General features: G+C 45.4%; 2 protein-coding genes across 9 annotated transcripts in view; both read right to left on the reverse strand.

Annotated features, from left to right (window-relative positions):
* The window catches only part of DGKI (diacylglycerol kinase iota), a 211,759-nt gene extending 210,418 nt beyond the window's left edge, over window positions 1–1,341 (reverse strand). For 4 of the 7 annotated variants that reach the window (XM_039570688.1, XM_039570684.1, XM_039570686.1 and 1 more), the window contains exon 1: window positions 1,225–1,340. The gene's annotated coding sequence lies outside the window, so the exon portion shown is untranslated. Of the gene's footprint in view, window positions 1–1,224 lie in introns of all 7 variants that reach the window. The other 3 variants (XM_039570689.1, XM_039570685.1, XM_039570690.1) reach the window with 2 other exon arrangements.
* Window positions 1,342–7,091: 5,750 nt separating this feature from the next.
* CREB3L2 (cAMP responsive element binding protein 3 like 2) overlaps window positions 7,092–19,714 on the reverse strand; it is a 74,515-nt gene continuing 61,892 nt past the window's right edge. For both annotated transcript variants that reach the window (XM_039570541.1, XM_039570540.1), the window contains exons 9-12: window positions 16,574–16,673; window positions 15,530–15,656; window positions 14,623–14,848; window positions 7,092–13,826 (exon numbers count right to left, since the gene is read on the reverse strand). In XM_039570541.1, the coding sequence (XP_039426475.1) occupies window positions 13,751–13,826; window positions 14,623–14,848; window positions 15,530–15,656; window positions 16,574–16,673 (529 nt within the window). In that variant the 3' untranslated portion in view covers window positions 7,092–13,750. The remainder of the gene's footprint in view (window positions 13,827–14,622; window positions 14,849–15,529; window positions 15,657–16,573; window positions 16,674–19,714) is intronic.

Below are 19,714 nucleotides of genomic sequence, written 5' to 3' on the forward strand. Positions count from 1 at the left end.
ACTTCACACTCACTGCTGGGAAAAGTCTCTCTGCACACATCAAGTATTATATAAAACTTCAGCTACGAAGAGTGTTTAATTACATCATTTTTAAGCCCTGCCACCTGCAAATCTTAGACTCAGACCGGCTCCTAAGTTATCCCAGCTGTAAATTGACAGCACATTAAGCATCCCCACGGCAGGGGAAATTCTTCAGCTAATTTACCTGGGGCTAGAGACACCCTTTTCCTGCAGAGACAAGTAACAGCTCTGTGTTTTCTATCCTCCCAGCTCAGAGGGTTCATCCCTAAGCACACTAGAACACTAGTTACTGATGGTGTGCTGCCTCCACAGGGGCTCTACAGCTAGAATTAGGTAAGGCTCAAAAACTTTTTGGCATGAAGCGTCTCAGACAGCAATTCGTTTCAGCAGATGCTGGTAATTAACAGCTCCTAGCTGGTAACAGAAGAGCAGACAAGCCCCACCGACGGGTCCTTCACGCAGGTGTATTTACAGGAGGAACAAACCCATTTATTTGGCATCAGACCAGTGAGGTAAATGCACGGCCATAAAAACGGAAGACCCTGATTATGAAAGCAACGTCCTGCGCTGGCCATAGCAGGTCATGTGGCACCGGGCAACTGCCTGCTGGTGGCCCTCAGCCCGCAGCCACGCGTGGGGTGCTGGGCACAGCAGCCCCCCTATCTTATCAGCCGCTGGGGCTTATGCAACGGCGGCCAGAGCGGGTGGGGAGCAGGCAGGGAGAGGGACACTGCACTCCTGGAGAATTCCCGCAGAGAAACCCCTCCCGGGAGCAGCGGTGCCGCCAGAAAGGCTTTTCCGATCCCCTTAACGAGCGTTCGGAGGCGCCGGGGTCACGGGCGGCTGTGCTTTTACTGAAAAGGGCAAAGCGCACAGGCAGCCCTATTCCCCGGGCAAGATCTCCGACTCTGGCTCGGAGCAACTCTGAAGTTCACCCACATTCCCCGTCACGGTCCCCATCTCCCCTGGCGCTGCCGCGCCGGAGGAGCACCCTAAACCTGACGGCAGTAGCGGGGCTGAGAGCAGGTCGCTCGCTGGCTTAAGGGAAAGCCGATCTGGGAGAGCTCTTTCAGGCTGCGGGACGAAGGAAAAGCCCCTCAGGCTCCAGGGTGCTGCCCTCACACCGCTGCCCGGCCGCGCCGCCGCCGGACCCAGCTGCCGCCTCCCCACCCAGCGAGAGGCGCCCGCCCGGCCGGCACCCACCTGTAGGACACCTGCTTCCTGAAGGTGAGGCTCCGCAGCTTCTCCTCCAGCGACTCGTCCGCCGCTGACAGCCCCGGCTCCTCCGGGACCCCGGCGGCGCCCGCCGCCTCCCCGCCACCCTCGGCCCCCCGGCAGCCGCCGCCGCCCGCCGCCCCCGTCTCCTCCCCGCCGGCCGCGGCGGGGGGGTTCATTGCGGCGGGGCAGTGGGGCCGAGAAGGAGGAGGAGGCGGGGGCAGGGGAGGGCCGGCCGGCGGCTGCAGGCGCTGGGGGGCGGCGGCGGCCGGGGGACCGCAGCTCCCGGGGCCGCGGGGCGCGCTGCGAGCCGCGGCGGCTGCAAATGGCAGCGCGACCGCGCAGCATCCATCGGCGGCCGCACTGCAGCGGGGCATTGTGGGAAACTCCTGGCCGGCCACGCCCGCCGCCACGCCCCTCCGGCCGCCGGCCAATGGCCGCGCCGCGCCCCCGCCGCGCCCCCGCGGCCGCGCCCGGCCGCGCCCCGCCCCGCGGCCCCGCCCCAGCGCTCCCGCGGCCGCCCCCGGCCTCAGCCGCGCCCCGCTCCCGCCCGGCTTCGCACTGCGAACGCCTTCGAGAGTGAGCCCAGGTGCCCCGGAGCACCCAGCGGCGCCCTCGTTTTCCTACACCTGCGCTTGCTCGTCTACCAATTGCTTCCAGGTTGTTCCCCAGGTGAGCTCAATTTGGTGCACTCAGAAGCAAAGCACCCAATAGCAGAGACATCTTCTGATAAAGCAGCACGGTGCCCCTTCGTAAAGTTAATTGTACTCCCACCTTGTTTCCTGCTTCTCCATTTTCTTCACTAGGGGATACTACGGAAAACTTCAGAGGAAAGGGTCAGCATGTTTCAGCTGGCAGTGACAATAAGATTAAAAAGTACAGAAAAGGTCGAGGTCTGTAGCTATACAGAAATTATTGCAGGAATTACACTAACGCGATCCAAAATAGAAAGACATAAAAAAAAAAAAAAAAAGAAAGAAGCATGAACAATAGTGCTCTCCAGAGAAGGCAAACCCTACAGGAACAGATTTCACAACCTCCCGTGTTCCACAGATAACTTCCCCACGCAGCCTCGCCTCTTCTTTGTGAACTCTGTGCCACAGCACAGCCAGTGGCTGATTGGAAATCAAACAGGTAACAGCATTACCCTGCTGCCCATGTGCACCAGCATGAAAATGCTGCAACATCTTGAGCACCAATCAGGTTTATGACAGTCAACAGACGCCTGACACCTGACCCTCGCTCCTTCCCAATCCCATTTACAGATTCAGCTTCTCCACGTGTAGCACGTATTGTGTACACATCTTTCACCTCAACTTCAGCACTGACAGGCCCTCCAAGCCAGCCAATTAACATCTTCCCATCCCTCGCTGGCAGTAGCCACCAGCAGCTTGTTGGGTGATGAAAAGTGGCTCTTTTCGCTAGAGCATGAGTATTTAAAAGCTGAACTGACCTTCAAAGGAATGTCCTACCCCTATGCATAACCAACACATACATTCCCTGCATGCACATGCGCTTAGCCCAATATATTTTTTCTCCCCCAAGCCTCAGAGTACTTTTAATTACGAGTGAAGCACACAGAATAAAGCATAATTAAGCAATGTAGAGCCCTTGGTTATTAGAAGCAAAACTAAAGTTCTTATGCAGAACTGTAAAAGGAAGGTCCGGATCCTCCTCTGAGCTGTGTGCAGAGAGTTCTACAAACCAGCATGGAGCTCTACAGGAACCATTGGTGCCTTTTCCATTGAGAGCTGGGATGTCAACTGGGAAGTCTCTGATTGAACTTCCAGGGAAATCAGCACCCAGTGTTGCTTGTGAAAGCATTCAGTTTAAAAGCATGTGACAAATATTTTTAGCAGAACCAAACTAAACCATCTTGGGGTGGACCTGTCAAAAAGTAGTTCAGAGGCAGCCCAAAAGCCAGCTTCAAGAATGGGGAGTGGCACCGTAAGTCCCTCTCTTACCAGTGCTATTTTTGAGGTTTTGTCATTGGTGAAAACCATGTGGCCTGTTGCTATGAGGAGATGCCAATGACATGTGCTAAAAAACCTGTAACTGCAAATGAATTTTGCACTCGGAGAGCAGAACACTCTGCATCATCTCACAGCTTTATTTTCTCAGCCTTTGGACCGCATGAGAACAGCTCTGTGGCCTGTGCCCCAGCTAATGGCTCCACCTCCCCCAGAGCATCTGGAGCAAAGCCTAACAACTAATCAGGATTTCCTACCCCCTCTCCAGTGGACATCCATGCAACTGAGCTACCTCCTCCTCCAGCATGAGCCCTCCTGTAGCTCCTGCTTGTCAATAAGCCTTTTATCCACATGACCAAATTTACACTCTGCTCCGGGATTACCTATTTTTCCTCTCACTGCTGCAATTTGAATGACTCATTTGCAACATGAAGAGCTAAATTGACTTCCTTTGCCTTTTTCTGAATATGAGCAATTATGAGTCTGAGGCTCGTGAAGGAAAGCCCTGCTCACACAATTACACCTGTGGTGTAGCTGTCAATCCCTGTGCATACAGCAAGGCAGCAACAGCAGAAACTTTGTAGGAGCATCACGTTTGCTCCAAGGTGTGGCTGTAGACATACCACTGGGCCAGGAGGGAAAGGATGAGCACAAAAATAGATTTTTAGCAGGTTTTGCCACTATCCAGGATTATCATGCTAACAAAGATCTGAATTCCCAGGTCTGGGTTCTCATCTCTTAAGTGCTGTCAGGTTAAATGGAGCACCTCACATCACTCCGTGGTGCCCCCCCTGCTTATCTGGGAGAGCTGACAAGGTTCAGCAGGTGGGGAGCTCTTTTTCCTGGGCGGAAACTTCTCACCATACTGCATGCCATGAATAGCAGGGCGGATGGTGGGAATGAAGGAGGAAATGCAGCGAAAGGAGGGATTTCAGCCTTCTGGAGCAAAGCCAAGGGAAGGTTTATTCCATTACTCACATGCCTGTTAAATCCCATTTTGAACACTCCAGTGTGCACAGACTGTGCGCACTGCAGTAAGTTTTATTCAGAGCGGGAGGGACTGAAAATTCTTTTTCTAATAGAAAAGAGATGGATATATGAAAAAGGGGATTGGGAAGAAAAGGGTGAGGCAACCTTACTTGTTCAGTGTGCCAGGCTAGCCAGTGAGAAGTCAGTCTACTTTAAATGTTCCATATTTCCTAAGTTCATGCAAAATTCATCCCCAGGTCAACCCCCAACATTCAACTTTCAGGAAAAACAAAAAAACATATAAAAGTATATTTATACACATAGACATGTGTATGCCTGTATTTGCATCTCCTTCAATTGTGACGTAAGGTGGCCGGCTTCCCTTTCCAGATCCAGTGTTGACAGATTGGACCCACCCACAAAAACATTCCCTTTTGGTCAACGTTTGAAGGTCTAGTGGAGCACTGCTCATCCATTGAGGAACTGAGGGATGTTGAGGCTCAGCGAGGAGGGCCCCACCTCAGCGGAGCAGATCAAACACAGGTTTTTACCAAAGGAGCTTAAAAAAGAGGGCTAACCAGAACTTAAGCATTTCTTTAGACAGGGAAACTGAGACAACCCAACAGTCATGAACTTACTCTACAGCAGTTATCTTCCCTCAGCTCTACCACAGCAAAGGTACGGGCCAGAATTTGTAATTTCCTCCTTACTAGAGACACACAAAATAGTAATTTTATAGCAGTGTAATAGAATTCATGCAAATACAGCGTAAGATTAATTCAACAATGAAAACTTAAAGAAATCATTCCTAGGGACCATTTGAAGCCCACAAAGAGGCAACAGCAAGAAAACGAGAAATCAAATAAATCACTTCAACTTTTGAGGCACAAACTGGAGGGACACCCAAGCATTAGTATTCATTAGAAAGGAAATATGTTTTTGTTTCAAATTGCTATCTCCTTTGGATCACCTTGCTTTGCTTAATCTCAGTGTGATTAAGCAGAGAGGAGGAAACCACCACTGGCTTTGCAGACCAGGAATCTGAAGCATGGAATAAATAGGGCAAGACAAATTCACCAGCATGCCACAAGCATGAGGCCCATGTTTCTAAAAATCCTTAAAGCAAACAAATCAAGAAAGGGAGCATCAGGAATGAATCTTCCATGAAATACCTTCAAGGGGGGTGAAGTCTATGCTGTTGTAAAATAGGTACAAACAATAGCTAACAGCACAAGGAGAACACTTTCTACCCAAACATGCCATGAGAGGCATCACAATCTGCATTTGGATATCCTTCCTCCTGACCTGCAACAGGAATCAGCCTGAGAAAGGAGTATCAAAATCCAGCCTTGAATTCAAACAGTAAGATGCTTTTCCAAGAACAGCATGTCCCAGAGGCTGATAGGTAGGGAGGCTGACAGCTCATCACACAGCATTTCCCCATTGTGTGTGGGTTTCTTTTTTAATCACAGACTCCCTGCCTGCAGCATCACCTGCTGTGTGATGCTTTAAGGGTCACACGGAGATCCGAGGAGATTCTTAACTGACGGCTAATCACTGGTCTGTGTTTTGTTTGCTTGGAGGAACTGAGCTGAGGGTAACTTTCCCAATCAGTCACAGTCTAACGATTTTCCTCTAAAAATGCTATACATGCTTGATGCTGCAAACAAGTGCCCTGGATCAATAGTTCTGGCAAGTGAAATTGCCTGTTTGGAAAGAAAGAGGCATGCAGGTTAGATTCTTGGAGAAGAGCTTCCTTGTTTTTCCTCCTTCACTGCCAATTTCTTCTGCTACTTTAACCTCTTTAAAATCAAGGCATTTCTGAAAATCCGCATCAGCCACAAATTTAGTGCGGGCCGTGGTGTTCCAATTTTCGTGGTAGGCTGCCTTCCCCAAACTCTAAAGCAGCCTTCTTTCAGAGGCCTTGCAAAGGAGGCACCAAAGCCATGTCTTGCTCCCATTTTCAGTTAAGCTGGAACTATTACCTTCATGGCTAGTATTTCCTGTGGAAGATAAATTCTTGGTTGCTATTGTGGGGATGATTGGTACACATAGATGAGGTCTCCTTCCTAGTAGAAAACCAGCATAAAACAAATCACTGTAGCATTTGTGATGCCAGCTCTGCGCAGGTGAATTTTCTCATCTGCACTCGGCCATCCATCGTCAAGGTCCCTGGATGACCAGCAAAGCCACAGAGTCCCCAGACTGAAAGCAATCAGGCATTTCTTTTCCATGTCTACTCAAAGTAGCAAGGTCAGCTCTGTCCCCTGGCTGGATGCTGGTTTGGGCTGTAGGGTGCAATGCTGGGTGCTCACACAGGCAGAACAGCTTCTGAATTGCTGGAGAAAGCTCCTGAATTATCTCGGGGGTGAGGCAGGCTAAGGAAACGAGCCAAGGCCAGCAGAGGACCAGTCCCCAAAAGCCAAAGCAGAAAGTGCTCTTTTAAGAGCTCACTCCAGTTTAAACAAGCCCAGTGCAAAGCCAGAGCAGGGAAAGGCCTTACCTTGCAGAGGGCTGTTTGGCCCACACAGATCAGCCCCACAGGCCCTGATGTCACTGGGTTGAAGCAATGCCCCCTGGAGCATCAGCCTTCCTGGATCCCACTTGTACGGAGAATTTACTGCTAATGGGGCTGTAGCACAGAGTTGCACTGAGTATCAGTATCACTATGAAATGCCCTCGGCCCGCACCTGATTTCCACCCATTACTGACATATAATTCTCTGCTAATCTCAAAAAGGGAAGGGGCAGCCAGCTTTAGTAAAACCCCACATCATTGTTTTTTACCTTCCTTTTCTATCACCAAATTACCAGGGTTCTGCCATGTTGAAGATGGACACATTGCACACACTGGCACACTCAGGAAAGCCAAGGGCCCAGATTTTTTCCGATCATCAGGAAATCAAACAAGTCATACTTGCTTTTTTCTACAGAAAATATTTATTTGCAAGAAATGAAAAGCATAACATACTTCACTACATACATATTTAGGCTACAAAAGCAGGTAGTCTGTTCTCTCACAGAATCAGGCAGATGATTTAAAAAGGAAAAACAGCAATTTCTTTCCACCCAATGGACATGTTTGCAGTATGAAAATCAGGTGGGACCGCATCCAGATGACAGCACTTGTACAAAAATAGACAGGCCACTGAACACAGACACAGAGTTAAATAGACATGGCAAGAGAATAGAGATATCTGCAGTCAGAAGAGGCCCCAGTGAAGTTTACCAAGGAGTTGCTTTTGCACTAGTATCACTGTGGGGTTGCTTTTGCACTAGTATCACTGTCCCTGTCATCTTAGATAGTTTCAAATGTTTGCACAAACCTATACTGCATTCACATGAACAGAGGGAGAGGGAAAGACCAGCTTAAGTGCCCTAGGGGTGTCACAGCAGAGTGACTTAGTCACAAGGTGCTGTTCTGTATGGTCCAAGGCAATGGAATTGGCCCTGGATATGTATTTCTCTTCAGGGGAGTAACACCAGGTGATTTACCCTTGGAAGGCCTAGTGAATCTCAGGGAAACTGGGATGTACTTGCACCACCCTCTGAGAGGAAACTGCTTCCCCTGGCTGGCATTTCACTGCGCCCAAGGGGTAGTCAGGGCAGCAGTGCTCCCAGGGAAGACCCCAGAAGACCAGCTCAACAAATTGTGTTCCTTGAGCTATCAGTTCCCAGGGGCCACCTTTTAAGGCTAACTTACACCACTAGAGGAAAAAAAAAAAATTCAAAGCCATAATGCTACAGACCAAAAATGATACCAGAATATAAAATAATTATTTTTTGTACCAAGCTAGAACTGTTCTATAGAAAGGCCAGACAGTCTATGCACACAAAATGACACAGTGCAACAACATTCAGTTGACAGTTAATCACAGGACAGTCTTCAGACAGCAATTCACACAACAGTTTTACGAGTGCTCCGTGATGTGGAATGTGAACAGGTTTCAGAGAGAAATGCCTGGACTTTCTGCTGCACCAAGCCCAAAGTGCCCTGTGTGTTCAGGTAGATGCCTTTATTTAGCAACACGTATTACATTAAGAAAACTCTGTGTTTTTGATACCTTTTGATTATTCACCATGCACACGTGCACAGATTCACACACACACTCGTTCTTGCTAACTGTACAAATGAACAAAGCAAGATGCCATTATATCAGCACCACTGGATTAAAATCTGTCATGGTAAAGTCAGATGTGAGCAGAGTCCTGTTAAAAAAAATTTATTACCTGCCTCTGCTTCCCCTCTCTCTCTTCCACTCCCTTTACTATGGACTGCTAAGGTTTAAAAAGACTTTTCCTGCTGTTTGGAGGGGAAAGTGGGATATAACATAAAGGTCAGGTATGCATGAACAGGACTACATAGTATTAAAAAGCAAGGGGAATAGGAGTAAAGCTAAACCTAGCAGGTAACTAATGAAAGAGGCTATCACTGCTGATTTATGGAATCAAGAACTAGAAGGTTTCCCTGTGATGTGAGGAGTCCCTTGACCTGCCTTTCTTTCCCCCTTTCTGTAAGACAGGTCTACAAATCCAGCTTTCCCATGTTCTGTTCTCACCTCTTTAGTTGCAGCTCTTGGAGGAAGAATCTGGAGATCAGCTGTAGGGCAGACAAGAGACTACTGCTAATAAAGAATATCCAAACTCCATTCAGCATCAGATCCAAACAGCATCACGAATGAGCTTCCCGCATGATGCACTTTCTCCTACACAGGAATTTGATTCATATATATATATACACACCTTGGTAAAGCAGAAAAAGGCCTGACATAAAAATGAAAAAACCAAATTGCAACTTCCCTCTCAATCCTGGAGTTTCCAATGGATGCTGATCACCTAAGCAATGCAGTACTAATCTGGATCAACCTTCAACAAATTCTCTGAATGCCCAATGTCACTTTATTGGCCATGAGAAAGCTACAAGATGGATTGAATCCTTACATCTTCTTTGAAAAGACCTTACTTAACACATACATCAGTTGATTCCCCTTTGCTACCCCCAAAGCTGTTCAACTTTATCACTAGATAGTGCAAAGCAGCAACACATCATAGCACTGCACTATTATTTAGGCTGGGACAACTTTTGTAGCCACAAAGTACTGACCTATCATTTCACCTTCAGAATACAAAATGTTCCCTTTTTAATTAGTGACTCGAAAAAGAAATATTTTAGTCACCAAGAGTATAAAAATACTCCATATTCCTCTGTTCTTAGCTGCGTGGGTTTTGAACAATGGCCTCTTGGCATTAGCTAGAATCTAGAGCCCAAATACTCAGTGGAAATCCCTCCCAACGTAGCAATTAGCATCATTCACTTACTTGACCTACATTCTAAAAGCGTCTAGACAGAATTCACCACTGATAGTCTGGGGGGATGGGAGTGGAGAAGTGGGTTGGTTTCTTTAGCAGGGAAAAAAGTTTTTAGATTAATTTTTGGTCTATGTTAGAAAAATCAAGAACACATTGAGATATACTGTTACACAGAGAGACGTGGAGGAAGAGGTCCCCTGTCAGTACAAATCAGACCTGCAGCCTCCGAGAGCAGTGTGTGAGAACTATGCTGGTTATATCAGCTGGGATCTGGCCTAAGAACCTCAGCCTAATCCATTAGTCTGTGCTGCTGAAAAATATTGAATGGTACAAACGAAATGAAAGAAGTGCAGCAAAGAACTATAAACAGCCTGGGGGGAAAAGCCCCAACATTATCTACACACTGCTAACAAGGCTAGAAACATCACATGCCCTGTGCTTCAGACTTTTTAAATATACATATATATAAAATAATGCCCTACATTCCTTAATAGCTTATCTCCCTAGAAGCAAAGACCCAACAGATCTAGATGCTTTAAAGCTATAGGCCAAAAGGTAAGTTTACTAGTGTGTATAAAATTGTGCTGATGAGCAACATAACCTTACAGCTGAGGAATCTTAAGTTTATCACTGAAGTCCTCTACTGGAAATGGAAGTTATGTAGCACATAAAGCCTTTGCTTATCCTGTCCATACACACCCGATTCTACAGCACCAAGCCACTGATCACCAGAAAAAGCACACTAGCAGAAGGCTAAGGCTTCAAGTAATAGAGCTGAACTAACTAAAAGCACTTACTGGCATCCTCCCTGAATATGCCTTACTACTCCTGCCCTATGCCCTTAACTCAGAGCACAGAAGCTGCCTCTCCACATGGTCTGCAGTGCACCAACACTCCCACTGAGGTCATCCCTGGATGCTGAGGCTGGCACCTGTGCTGCCTCCTTCATCCCCTGCTAGGTACAAAACACGGGCACAAACTCCCTCTGGAGATTGTGGGGCCCTTGCCACACAACAGCCTGTGAGTAGGTGATGACAGGGGATTCCTTGGCCCCTAGCAGAGAAACCTGTTCCATTAAGGCCCCTGAAGAAAAATGATCACAAACATATCAAAGTGAAGCAAAGCTTTTCCTTATTATAAAGTAACATGTAATACAATAAATCCCCAAGCAATGTGTGTGCTAGGTCAAGAGATTCCCTAAAGGAGTACCTAAAAATAACTTACAGGATTACACAAATTCAGATTATAGCAATAGATTATCAAACACTTACAAGAAATCAGTACGGCCATACTGGCTTGGATGAACTAGTACAGAGGCCTGACCCAGACCATGGGTAGTTTAAAATGCTCAGGATGAAAACATGATTATCTTCCAACCAGATTTGAACCAACATGCCCAAATTAAACACAAAAAAGGGCAAAGTTTTAATGGTGGCGAGTGCAGTAGGTTTCAGAGAGGAGGAGCCATTTTGGTTGTGCAAAATCATCTGTTTTAAGAACTGAGAAATAATTCCACTTTGGTTTTCACGCAGTGACGTTAGCCAGCTGTATCTGAAGTGGGAGGTGATCCATTTAGCTGTCAATGGGCAGGAGCTCAGGCTGCACAGTGCAAACTGCAAGACTGGTAAGTGGTGGTGTGCTTCGCACCCTGGGCCCCCTTTTGCAAAACATTTAACCACTTGGTTGCCCTCAGAGCAAAGCAAGGGGGTTCTGGAAAAAAAAAGACCGTTTAAAGAATTTTCTAAACTATGACCTTGCCCACTTATGCTGACCAGTCGGGGTCAACCCCAGCTTTCTCCTGTCACTTTGCTGACCTCAAGTGGCTGAGCAATGCAGCCATCCCTTGTGGCACTCACCAGTGATCACTGTGAAGCCTTAAACCATTTAAAAAAAAACCAAACACAAAAGTTGTTAATGGATACTGGAATGATTCAGAGAACCCAGCAGGATCACTGTGAAGAGAAACAGACTTTATGGCAGAGACTGACCCATGCCAAGAAGGGAACTCTTGCAAAATAGACTACAACAGCATTTCTCCTCTCATGGTCACCTCAGGTAAAATATTAAGGCACTTGCATAGACAAATAGGGCATTACCTAGAAAAGCACATCTGTACACCAGAACTCAGTACTAGCTCATGGAGTCAGGCACTTGTTTCACTGTCGCAGATGTGAAACACCTTCTTAAAATGGCACAGAGGGGACTGATCCACAGTCCCCTCCAGTTCACCAAATTCCTTCCATTCATTTCGCTGAATTTTGAGTCAGGCCTGAGGGTGGCAAATAGGATGCCAAAGGAAGAAAGTCTAAGGAGAATGAAGAACAAGAAAGGAGCTGGTGTGACAGCTGCTGTAATAAAATACAAATACAATATTTTACAAAATAGAATAGTTGCAGGAAATATCTACTGTACATAGTAAAAAATTATTTGTAAGGCTAGGTTAGTTTTTCCCTTATTTATCAATAGGAAAAAAGTAAAAGAAAAAAAGAGCTTCAAATCACTTTTTTTTTAAATTGACTTTTTCTGGTAAACTGTAAAGTAGCTATGCTAGCCTGCTGAATTAGGATTTTCACATTAAATCCATCCTCAATGGAGCACGAGTGCCCTTCTGTAGGAACCAGATAAAACCCTGCTCACATTCTGGACTGAGTTCAACCATGCCCCTGCAAGGACAAATTGCAAGAAGCACAGCTCAGGCAAAGGCATGACCAGGGTACTGAGAGAGAGGACGCTTGAAGACAGTAACGATGTGGGGCAAGGAGAAAACAAAGCATGGAGAAGAGTACTGGACCGGGATCAGACCTGACTGCTGCTCTTGGCTTTCCCACTGAGCCTGGGCCAGTCAGTTCACCTCCCCATGTGCTCATCTCATTCCTCTTTCAACAGGTCTCCTGCCTACAAAATCAGCTCCTCAGACTAGAGGCTGCCTTGCCATACAGTTAATACAGTATCCACCACCTCTAGGCATGAACCGTGCCTATCTGTACCCAAAGCAGTTGGTCTCAGATCACATCTCTGGAAAAGGAGGTAAGAGGAAAATAAGACACATGGCTTTATATAAGGACAATTCAAGCTTAAGGGGAGGAAATGGGTGTTCAGTGATCTTTGTGTGTCCGATTTCAGAGTCTGCCCAGCTCACTTGCAGTGTTAGGAAAGCTCAGTTGTCTTCATTGCAACTGCCTGAACAGAATTTTTCAAAGCTAATAAATACTATTTACAACAGTAACAGGAAAATGGCAAGGAAGGGAAAACAAAACACAAGACAATCTGAGACTGGGTCTAAACAAGAAATTTCATCAGCCACCTAGAAGCCAATAAATTAAATCCATATGGTCCTCTCAGGAGGCACTTCTGGTTTAAGCCTTACATTGATTAAGTTTGGGGAAGGAACTGATTTAAGCTAAACAGATTAGCCTTAAGCAGACTAAAGGGCATCAGTCTAAAATATTGCATAAATGTAACAAAACCTGCTTTCTAAACAGATTTAGTTGAACTAGTGTAATTCTCCCACACAAAGTGTGATAAGACAGTGACTGATCTTTGCTTAATTTCTCAAGGGTGGAAGCAGGGAAGCCTACCAGGACTGCTTTCAATGCACAGAGAAACCTACCCCGCTAAGTGATGAAGAGGCTGGAGGGGAGAAGAGAAAGAGCCAGGGGAGGACAATTCAGCAGCATCATGGACTAGCCCTCTCCTGCCTGTGCTCTGAACGCAGCAGTGTCAGGGTCTTTTCTTGTCCCTTCAGAAGCAGGCTGCACACGTGCCTCTATCCCCCCAAAAGGCTCAAGTGCTGTAGACCAGTAGGCAGAGCTGTGGTGAGACTCTAAGCACCATCATGCTGCATCTCCTCTCTCTCCCAATTACCTTCTCCCAAGAAACCTATCACCCACATGCTCCCATTGGTTTTGCACAATTCACCCTTCTCCAGAATGTCTTTGTGCTCAGATCAAGCTGTGTGCATGTACAGACACACACACCCACCAGTCACTGGCACACTGCTGGCATCATCTGTTATCATAATTCAATCCTGCCCTTGCAGTATTAGACAGGAAAGGGATAAAAGCAGAGACAGGGACTGTGTGCGACGTGAGGAAGGGAGTTACAAAGACAAGAGATCCCATCTGTAGTCACAGCCTCACCAGTCAATGCAGAAATTGAACTCCCTCTCTTTTGTACTTTGGTTCACTGAGGATGACAAGTCAGGGGAACTTTGGTTGAAAATATGTGGGAAAGAGGGAAGTCAAGAAAAAAGGCCTTTTTTTATTTTTAAGAGGTGGCATTGACTCTTCTATCTATTTCAATTATCTTCAGTGTTTCATTTCCTTCTAGTTCGGAGTTGACTCTAGGGAACAAAAAAACAAAGGTTAATGCTAATAGTAATTTTTAAAAGTACATATCCTGCTTGAATTGGCTAATGCTGAAGAGCCATTCAGCATTTACCAGGTATTTGTCAGTCAGTTGAGTCTGGTAACATACTGAATTAGTCATCTCTCTGATTCTAGGCAAGCAAAGGTGCAGCAGAAAGAAGCACACGTATTTAAACCAGTGAATCGCTCTCTTTTCAGAGGCCTGCAAAACTTACATTTATGCTAAAAAAAAAATAAAACAACAACAACAAAAAAACCCTTACATTTATGCTGAAAGTGAGGGAACTCAGTGTAGGAACTTAAGTACTCAGGTAATTTTATATGTCTGTCTCTTGAGACTGAGTCCTGCAAACTTTCTGCAGTAATGTTTTAGTAAGACGACTGCTGTGAGAAACTCCAGCTCTTCACGCCCATACCTCATAGAAAGCCCAGTGAGTCACAACCTCACACTCCATACAACTGGCAAAAGCTTATTCCTTTGGGAAGCACACAAGTAAGTGCTTTAAAGAAGTGGGTAGGCCCAACTAACAGGCTTACAGGGGTTAGGTTTCTGGCAGAAGTACTGAGTTTGGTAGCTGTATTACTGCAGTTCTGCTGTAACTACTTCTCCAGAGCAACAGTGACTTTGTAGACTCTCCAGATAAAAACCAAACTCTTACTTCATGCTTCGTGGTGCCCAGCATAGTTGAGCTGCTAGTCTAACCTCCGGCCTTCAGGCATGAACAACAGTGACAGAACACCTGTGTCCCAAGCAGCCCACCCTGCACTCACCTGTGCTGCTGCAGGCCCAGCAGCACTGATTTCTCTAGCCTGGTCTCGTTGGCTATTGTGAATTGCATTATATCATCCTGCTGCGTCCCTGACACAGCTTCCAGGGACAGTGCTGTGAACTTGGAGGTGTCTGTTTGCCTGTCATTGCGATCTGCAAAGGAGATCGGGCTTGATGGCTCCTCCAGCTGGTGAGGCTCTTCATAAATTAGTAGACTCCTTGACCTCACTGCATACAAAGACAGAAGGCAAAATGAGATGAGCAACAGAGAGCCCAGAGAACAGCCCTGGTCATTTCAGGAAATGGAAACTGTTAGAGCAGAGCCAAAGCAGCAAAGACCTTTCTTTTTCACAGTGATTAACTGGCAATTTGATAGCTGAAGAAAGAAACCACAGGAATGCTCCAGGTAGGGATCAAAAAGCTCTAAATTATTCACAAAACAAGAACAAAATTAAATAATAACTTTGATAATATATTGGTTCACTATGGTTATGTAATACTAACAATTTCCCATTCAGTCCTTGGACTCTTTGGTAACAGTGGCAAAGAAAACATCAACTGAAGTAATTTGTGCATTTTAACAGTATGAACATTTGCTACTGAGTAGAAACCCTGCTACTTTTCACAGACCACTATCTTTAGTCCCACAAACAGAGGCAAAAATTCTTTAAACAGAAGCACCAAGGATGCTAGTGGGGAAAAGGTTTTGCTCATTTTTATGAAGACTGCTGCCATCAGCATAGTTTGCCAAACTATCCTTCTTAGAAAAACATGGGTTTATATAAAAAAATGGCCATTTAAGGAGCAGAAAAGCAATAGGTGCTTGAGAAGGGGGTTAGGAATGGGGGTGGAAAACAAGTGCTTAAGTACAACCAAGTAAAGAGCAAGACTGGAACAGCTGTCACTTACCAATGGAATCTGTGTAGGACTCTGGTGAGGAATGCTGCCTGGGCAACACCATCTTTGTAGCAGAAGGATATGGCCCATAGCTCTGAGAGAAGCTGCCAAAAACTACTGCAAAGCACAGCACCACCATCTGGCAAAGGGAGGATGCAGGAGAAGTAAGTGCACTTGACCCACATGCGCACATGAGAACTGCTACTTTATCAAAACAAATCATTTGAGGCCATTCTCATCACTACACACCTAGAAAAGGCACCTATACAATAACAATTCAGTGTTCTAAAGGGCACATCTCAATGCTGGTTTCATTTTCAATGTCTGCACCATTCTGACCAGCTGCCTTATTTACTCACGAAGTTGAAAAGCAGATAAAGCTGCCATGTGTGCTTTACAGATACTGCTGAGAAGTTCCAAGGTCACTTCTGCTGCTGGCCCCAGTCTTGCTTCCAAGTGACAGTGAAGCTAGACTGGGAGAACATCTTAGGCCTTGTAAATGATTTCCATCAATTTGCAGCACTTTAGGTATAAAGGCAACTTGATAGATGAGTGTAAGGAAGGAAAAGGAAATGTTTCATTCTACTAATTTTCTTATCTTTACTACTACTGAAATAGAACAGAGGTAGATTTACAGCCTCAGTCATATTTTGATTTGCTTGAGCAAGTTTATTTTTATTGGTATCAAAAGAACCGAGCCTCAAAGATCACCCTTCATTTTCATTTTATAACCCTAAACACCATTTCCCACATATAATACTGCAGGAAATTATAAACTGGGTTACTTGGAGGAGCATTGCTCCTTCTTTCATCACTGCAGCACCCAACCAAAGGCACAGGCCCAGTCTCCTTCAGAACTTAGTACCTTCGCACAATCATTAATCTTCATCAGTCACAAGTCTCACCTCCCTCAAAATTGTCAAATCACGAAAAAGAACTCGAGTTCCCCAGGCTGCAAATTTGCCATTGAGAGGCTTTGCAGAACAAGAGATGTGCCTTTGAGGAGTGGAAAGAGATTCTCATTCCCTTACAGTTCCCAGCTTTAGGGACACTCACCATAAGACAGGTCCCTGTTTGTGTGCTAGCTGCCTTACACGAGCGGGACACTTTGCCAGCAACCATGGCTTGGAGTCTCTGCAACTGCTGCAGAAGTGTTCTGGAAAGCAAAGACAACAGACAAGCATCACACACACTGACCTGCTTGTTGGTTAAATAGCTTTTTGTTTCAAATTCCACACATGGAAATAATACAGCATTTAGGATAAGGTAGAAATGGTTAAAGTCTTCTCCTTGAAATCACTAGCAAGGAATGTTTTTAATTTTATGAAGTTTTTACATGTATTAGCACTGGAACTTTCAAAAAGATCTTTTGCTTTTCCCTCAGCTGATGTCCCTGAACAATTATTTCTTTAGTACTTTCAGTAAGTTCTTATAAATAAAAACTGTATTTTCAGTGTTTCTATAAGAAATGGCACATTAACAACTGAAACTGCTCTACATGCAAGAGACCAGTTGCATATATACCCTGACTCTGTGTCATGAATTCAGCAGGAATTTTGCCATTATTTTTAAAGATGCAGAATTGAGTTTATAACTGCTCTCATTGGTTATCAAGGTATAGGGCTACCTCCTTTTTTCCAAAAACCTGCTGTTCAGTGGTTTAGAACACATGCTGAATGACTTCTAAAGAGAATGTCTTAAAACCAGACATAGGCACAGACCTCATTTCTCACATTCATTTATTAAATAAAACACTTTATTGCTATTTGTTAAACTGCAGAGTTGACAAAAATTGCAGATGCTGCAAGTGGATACTCTGATTGTGTCTTTCAGAGGTCCCAACCTTAATGACAATTCCCATATGGATGGAGTCAACAGTCCCAGACCAGCAGAGCCTTTCTGGTTTTTTTTCTTTTTCTGCTGTAGCATCAATTACTACAGTCAGAATACAAGTAATTTAAATGGGAAATGATCTCAAAGTATGATTGATACAGGGTTTTCACAGCAGTTTTCTTAACAATCAAGGAGCAACCCAAATGCCTGTCCTTAACACAAATATAGTATAACTTTATATCAAGATGTCAAATTTGCTGTTTGTTTCCAAGTTTACTTTTCACTTCTGTAAGTTTCACAACCTACTCTGGAGGATACCCCACAGAAACTCCAGACAACAGTTTTGGAGGCTGTTACGTCAAAAGCTAAAGCAAGAGGCAAGGTCAGGATGTCAGAGAAAATAGAAGGAGTATTTTAAGACCAAACTGGCTAAAAGCTAATTGTAGGACAGACCCAGAGGTGCCTTCACAGCTCAATATACACTGGTCTGCCTATTTTCATAGATTTTTTAAATCACCAGTGCTCATCGCTAATTAGGGTTTAATGAATTCAAGGACTTCAGGAATACATTCTGAAACGAGCACAAGGCATTCTCACAGCACAGATTTATCTGGGCCAGCAGATCCTTCTCAACTTATTAAGAAAGGATGTCTTGCATGCTCTTGAGAGCATGGCTTATTCTGCAGCCCAGTATTTAAAAAAGGAGAGTGATATGCCCGATTCAATCCTTTATTCAGTATTACAGAGACCACAGGCAAACTGAGAGATACAAACAGTGTCCATCACATAAATGAGACCGTCCTAATTCCCTGCTCCCTTTGGCATCTCTCCCCAGTTCCTCCTCACATCCACTGCATGGCACGGGGTTCACCAGACTTGTGCACATCATTTCCTGGCACACAACACGTTGCACGCAGTATTCCCACCCCATGCCACCAGCTGTGTTAGACAGCAATGCCTTTTTAACCCTGAACTTTCACTTCCAGTGCTATTTTGGAAGACTAAATCTTTCCCCCTTTTTGGGCCTGACTCACTGGGCTCGACACAGAACAGCTCTGCAGAGTGAGGAGGAAGGAGCTCTCATCCTCCTCAGCTCGGGGGCTGGCAGCAGCAGCAGCAGCCTTGAAATGCTGATCATTCTTGCCACTTTTTGTGGAGGCGTCAGTGAGAAAACAGCTAATGGCTGGTGAGGAAATCAACAGAGAAGAGGCAATTCTCCTCATTTTGCTCATCTCTGCCTTTTTATGCTCGATTTAAAAAACCTGTTGGGCAGAGTGGGCCCAGAGAGCTGATTACAAAACAGTCTCTTTGGAAAGTATAATTAGGCAGGTATTCTGAGGTCTCCAATACACATCCTCCACCTTATTTACCAACTATCTTCACTTAAAATGTCTTTCTTCCCCAAGTCATTTATCTGTTTGAGCAGAGCTACTGTTTTCTTCTCAACAGACAAGGACTCAGTGTTTGGAGCTGACAGGATACAGGTGCATTTGCAAACTGTGAGCAAGAACCAAGGGAAGAGCAAGAAACAAGTTCAATCAGAGATGACATCAGTTTATCCTGCCACATCCAAAATGGGACACTCCTTGGTGCTTTTATTCTCGATTTGAATCTGGAATGGTGGAAATCTGGATTCTGAGGTCAAAAGATTCCCATGCAAAAGCTTGTGACTGGACAGCTGCGTGGATGATCTGGACCATGAGAGGCAAAATCTCTGCCCAGCAGAACAAGGACTTTCCTAAAATACGATGCTCCCTCTAAATAGCAGTAGAAAGGCCACAAATGCTTTTAGTGGAATACACTGCCTATGGCTAAGTCCTAACAGGAGAAAATGCTATCCCAAGACAGCATGCTAAGGGGGTTTGCACCCACAGGGATTATTTTCACTGTGTCTGACACATTTCCCAGGGATATTCAATTAGAGGGTCACCTCCATAGGAGGTGTGACCGTGCTTTCACGCTTTTCCCTGCCAATGGAAGCACCTCATAGGAAAGCTGTAAAGCGACTGAAGACTCCTGCACTTCCTTCACTTACTGCCAGCAACCTTGGTCTGCCTGTGATGTCTTTTGATGCATATTCACATATATTCATCTTCAGAAGAGGCCTCTTCACTACCAAAGTATGGACCAAGTCAAGGCTTCCCCTCTGCTCCCAGTGATACTTTGATTAAGGAGAGAAGTTTCACTACAGAACCACCTGGGAGACTTCCTCAAGTCAATACTTCTGTTTAAAATCCAACATCGATTCAAACAAACAAAAAAACAAACAAACAAGACATCTTCTAGGGGACACCAAACACTTTGTCTTAATCAAAAGTTTTTAGAGAATTGTTCCGATTCTGTGAGGAACAAAACCTAATTCTG

This window comes from Corvus cornix, chromosome 1A (assembly GCF_000738735.6).
Source record: "Corvus cornix cornix isolate S_Up_H32 chromosome 1A, ASM73873v5, whole genome shotgun sequence".
Classification (NCBI taxonomy): domain Eukaryota; kingdom Metazoa; phylum Chordata; class Aves; order Passeriformes; family Corvidae; genus Corvus; species Corvus cornix.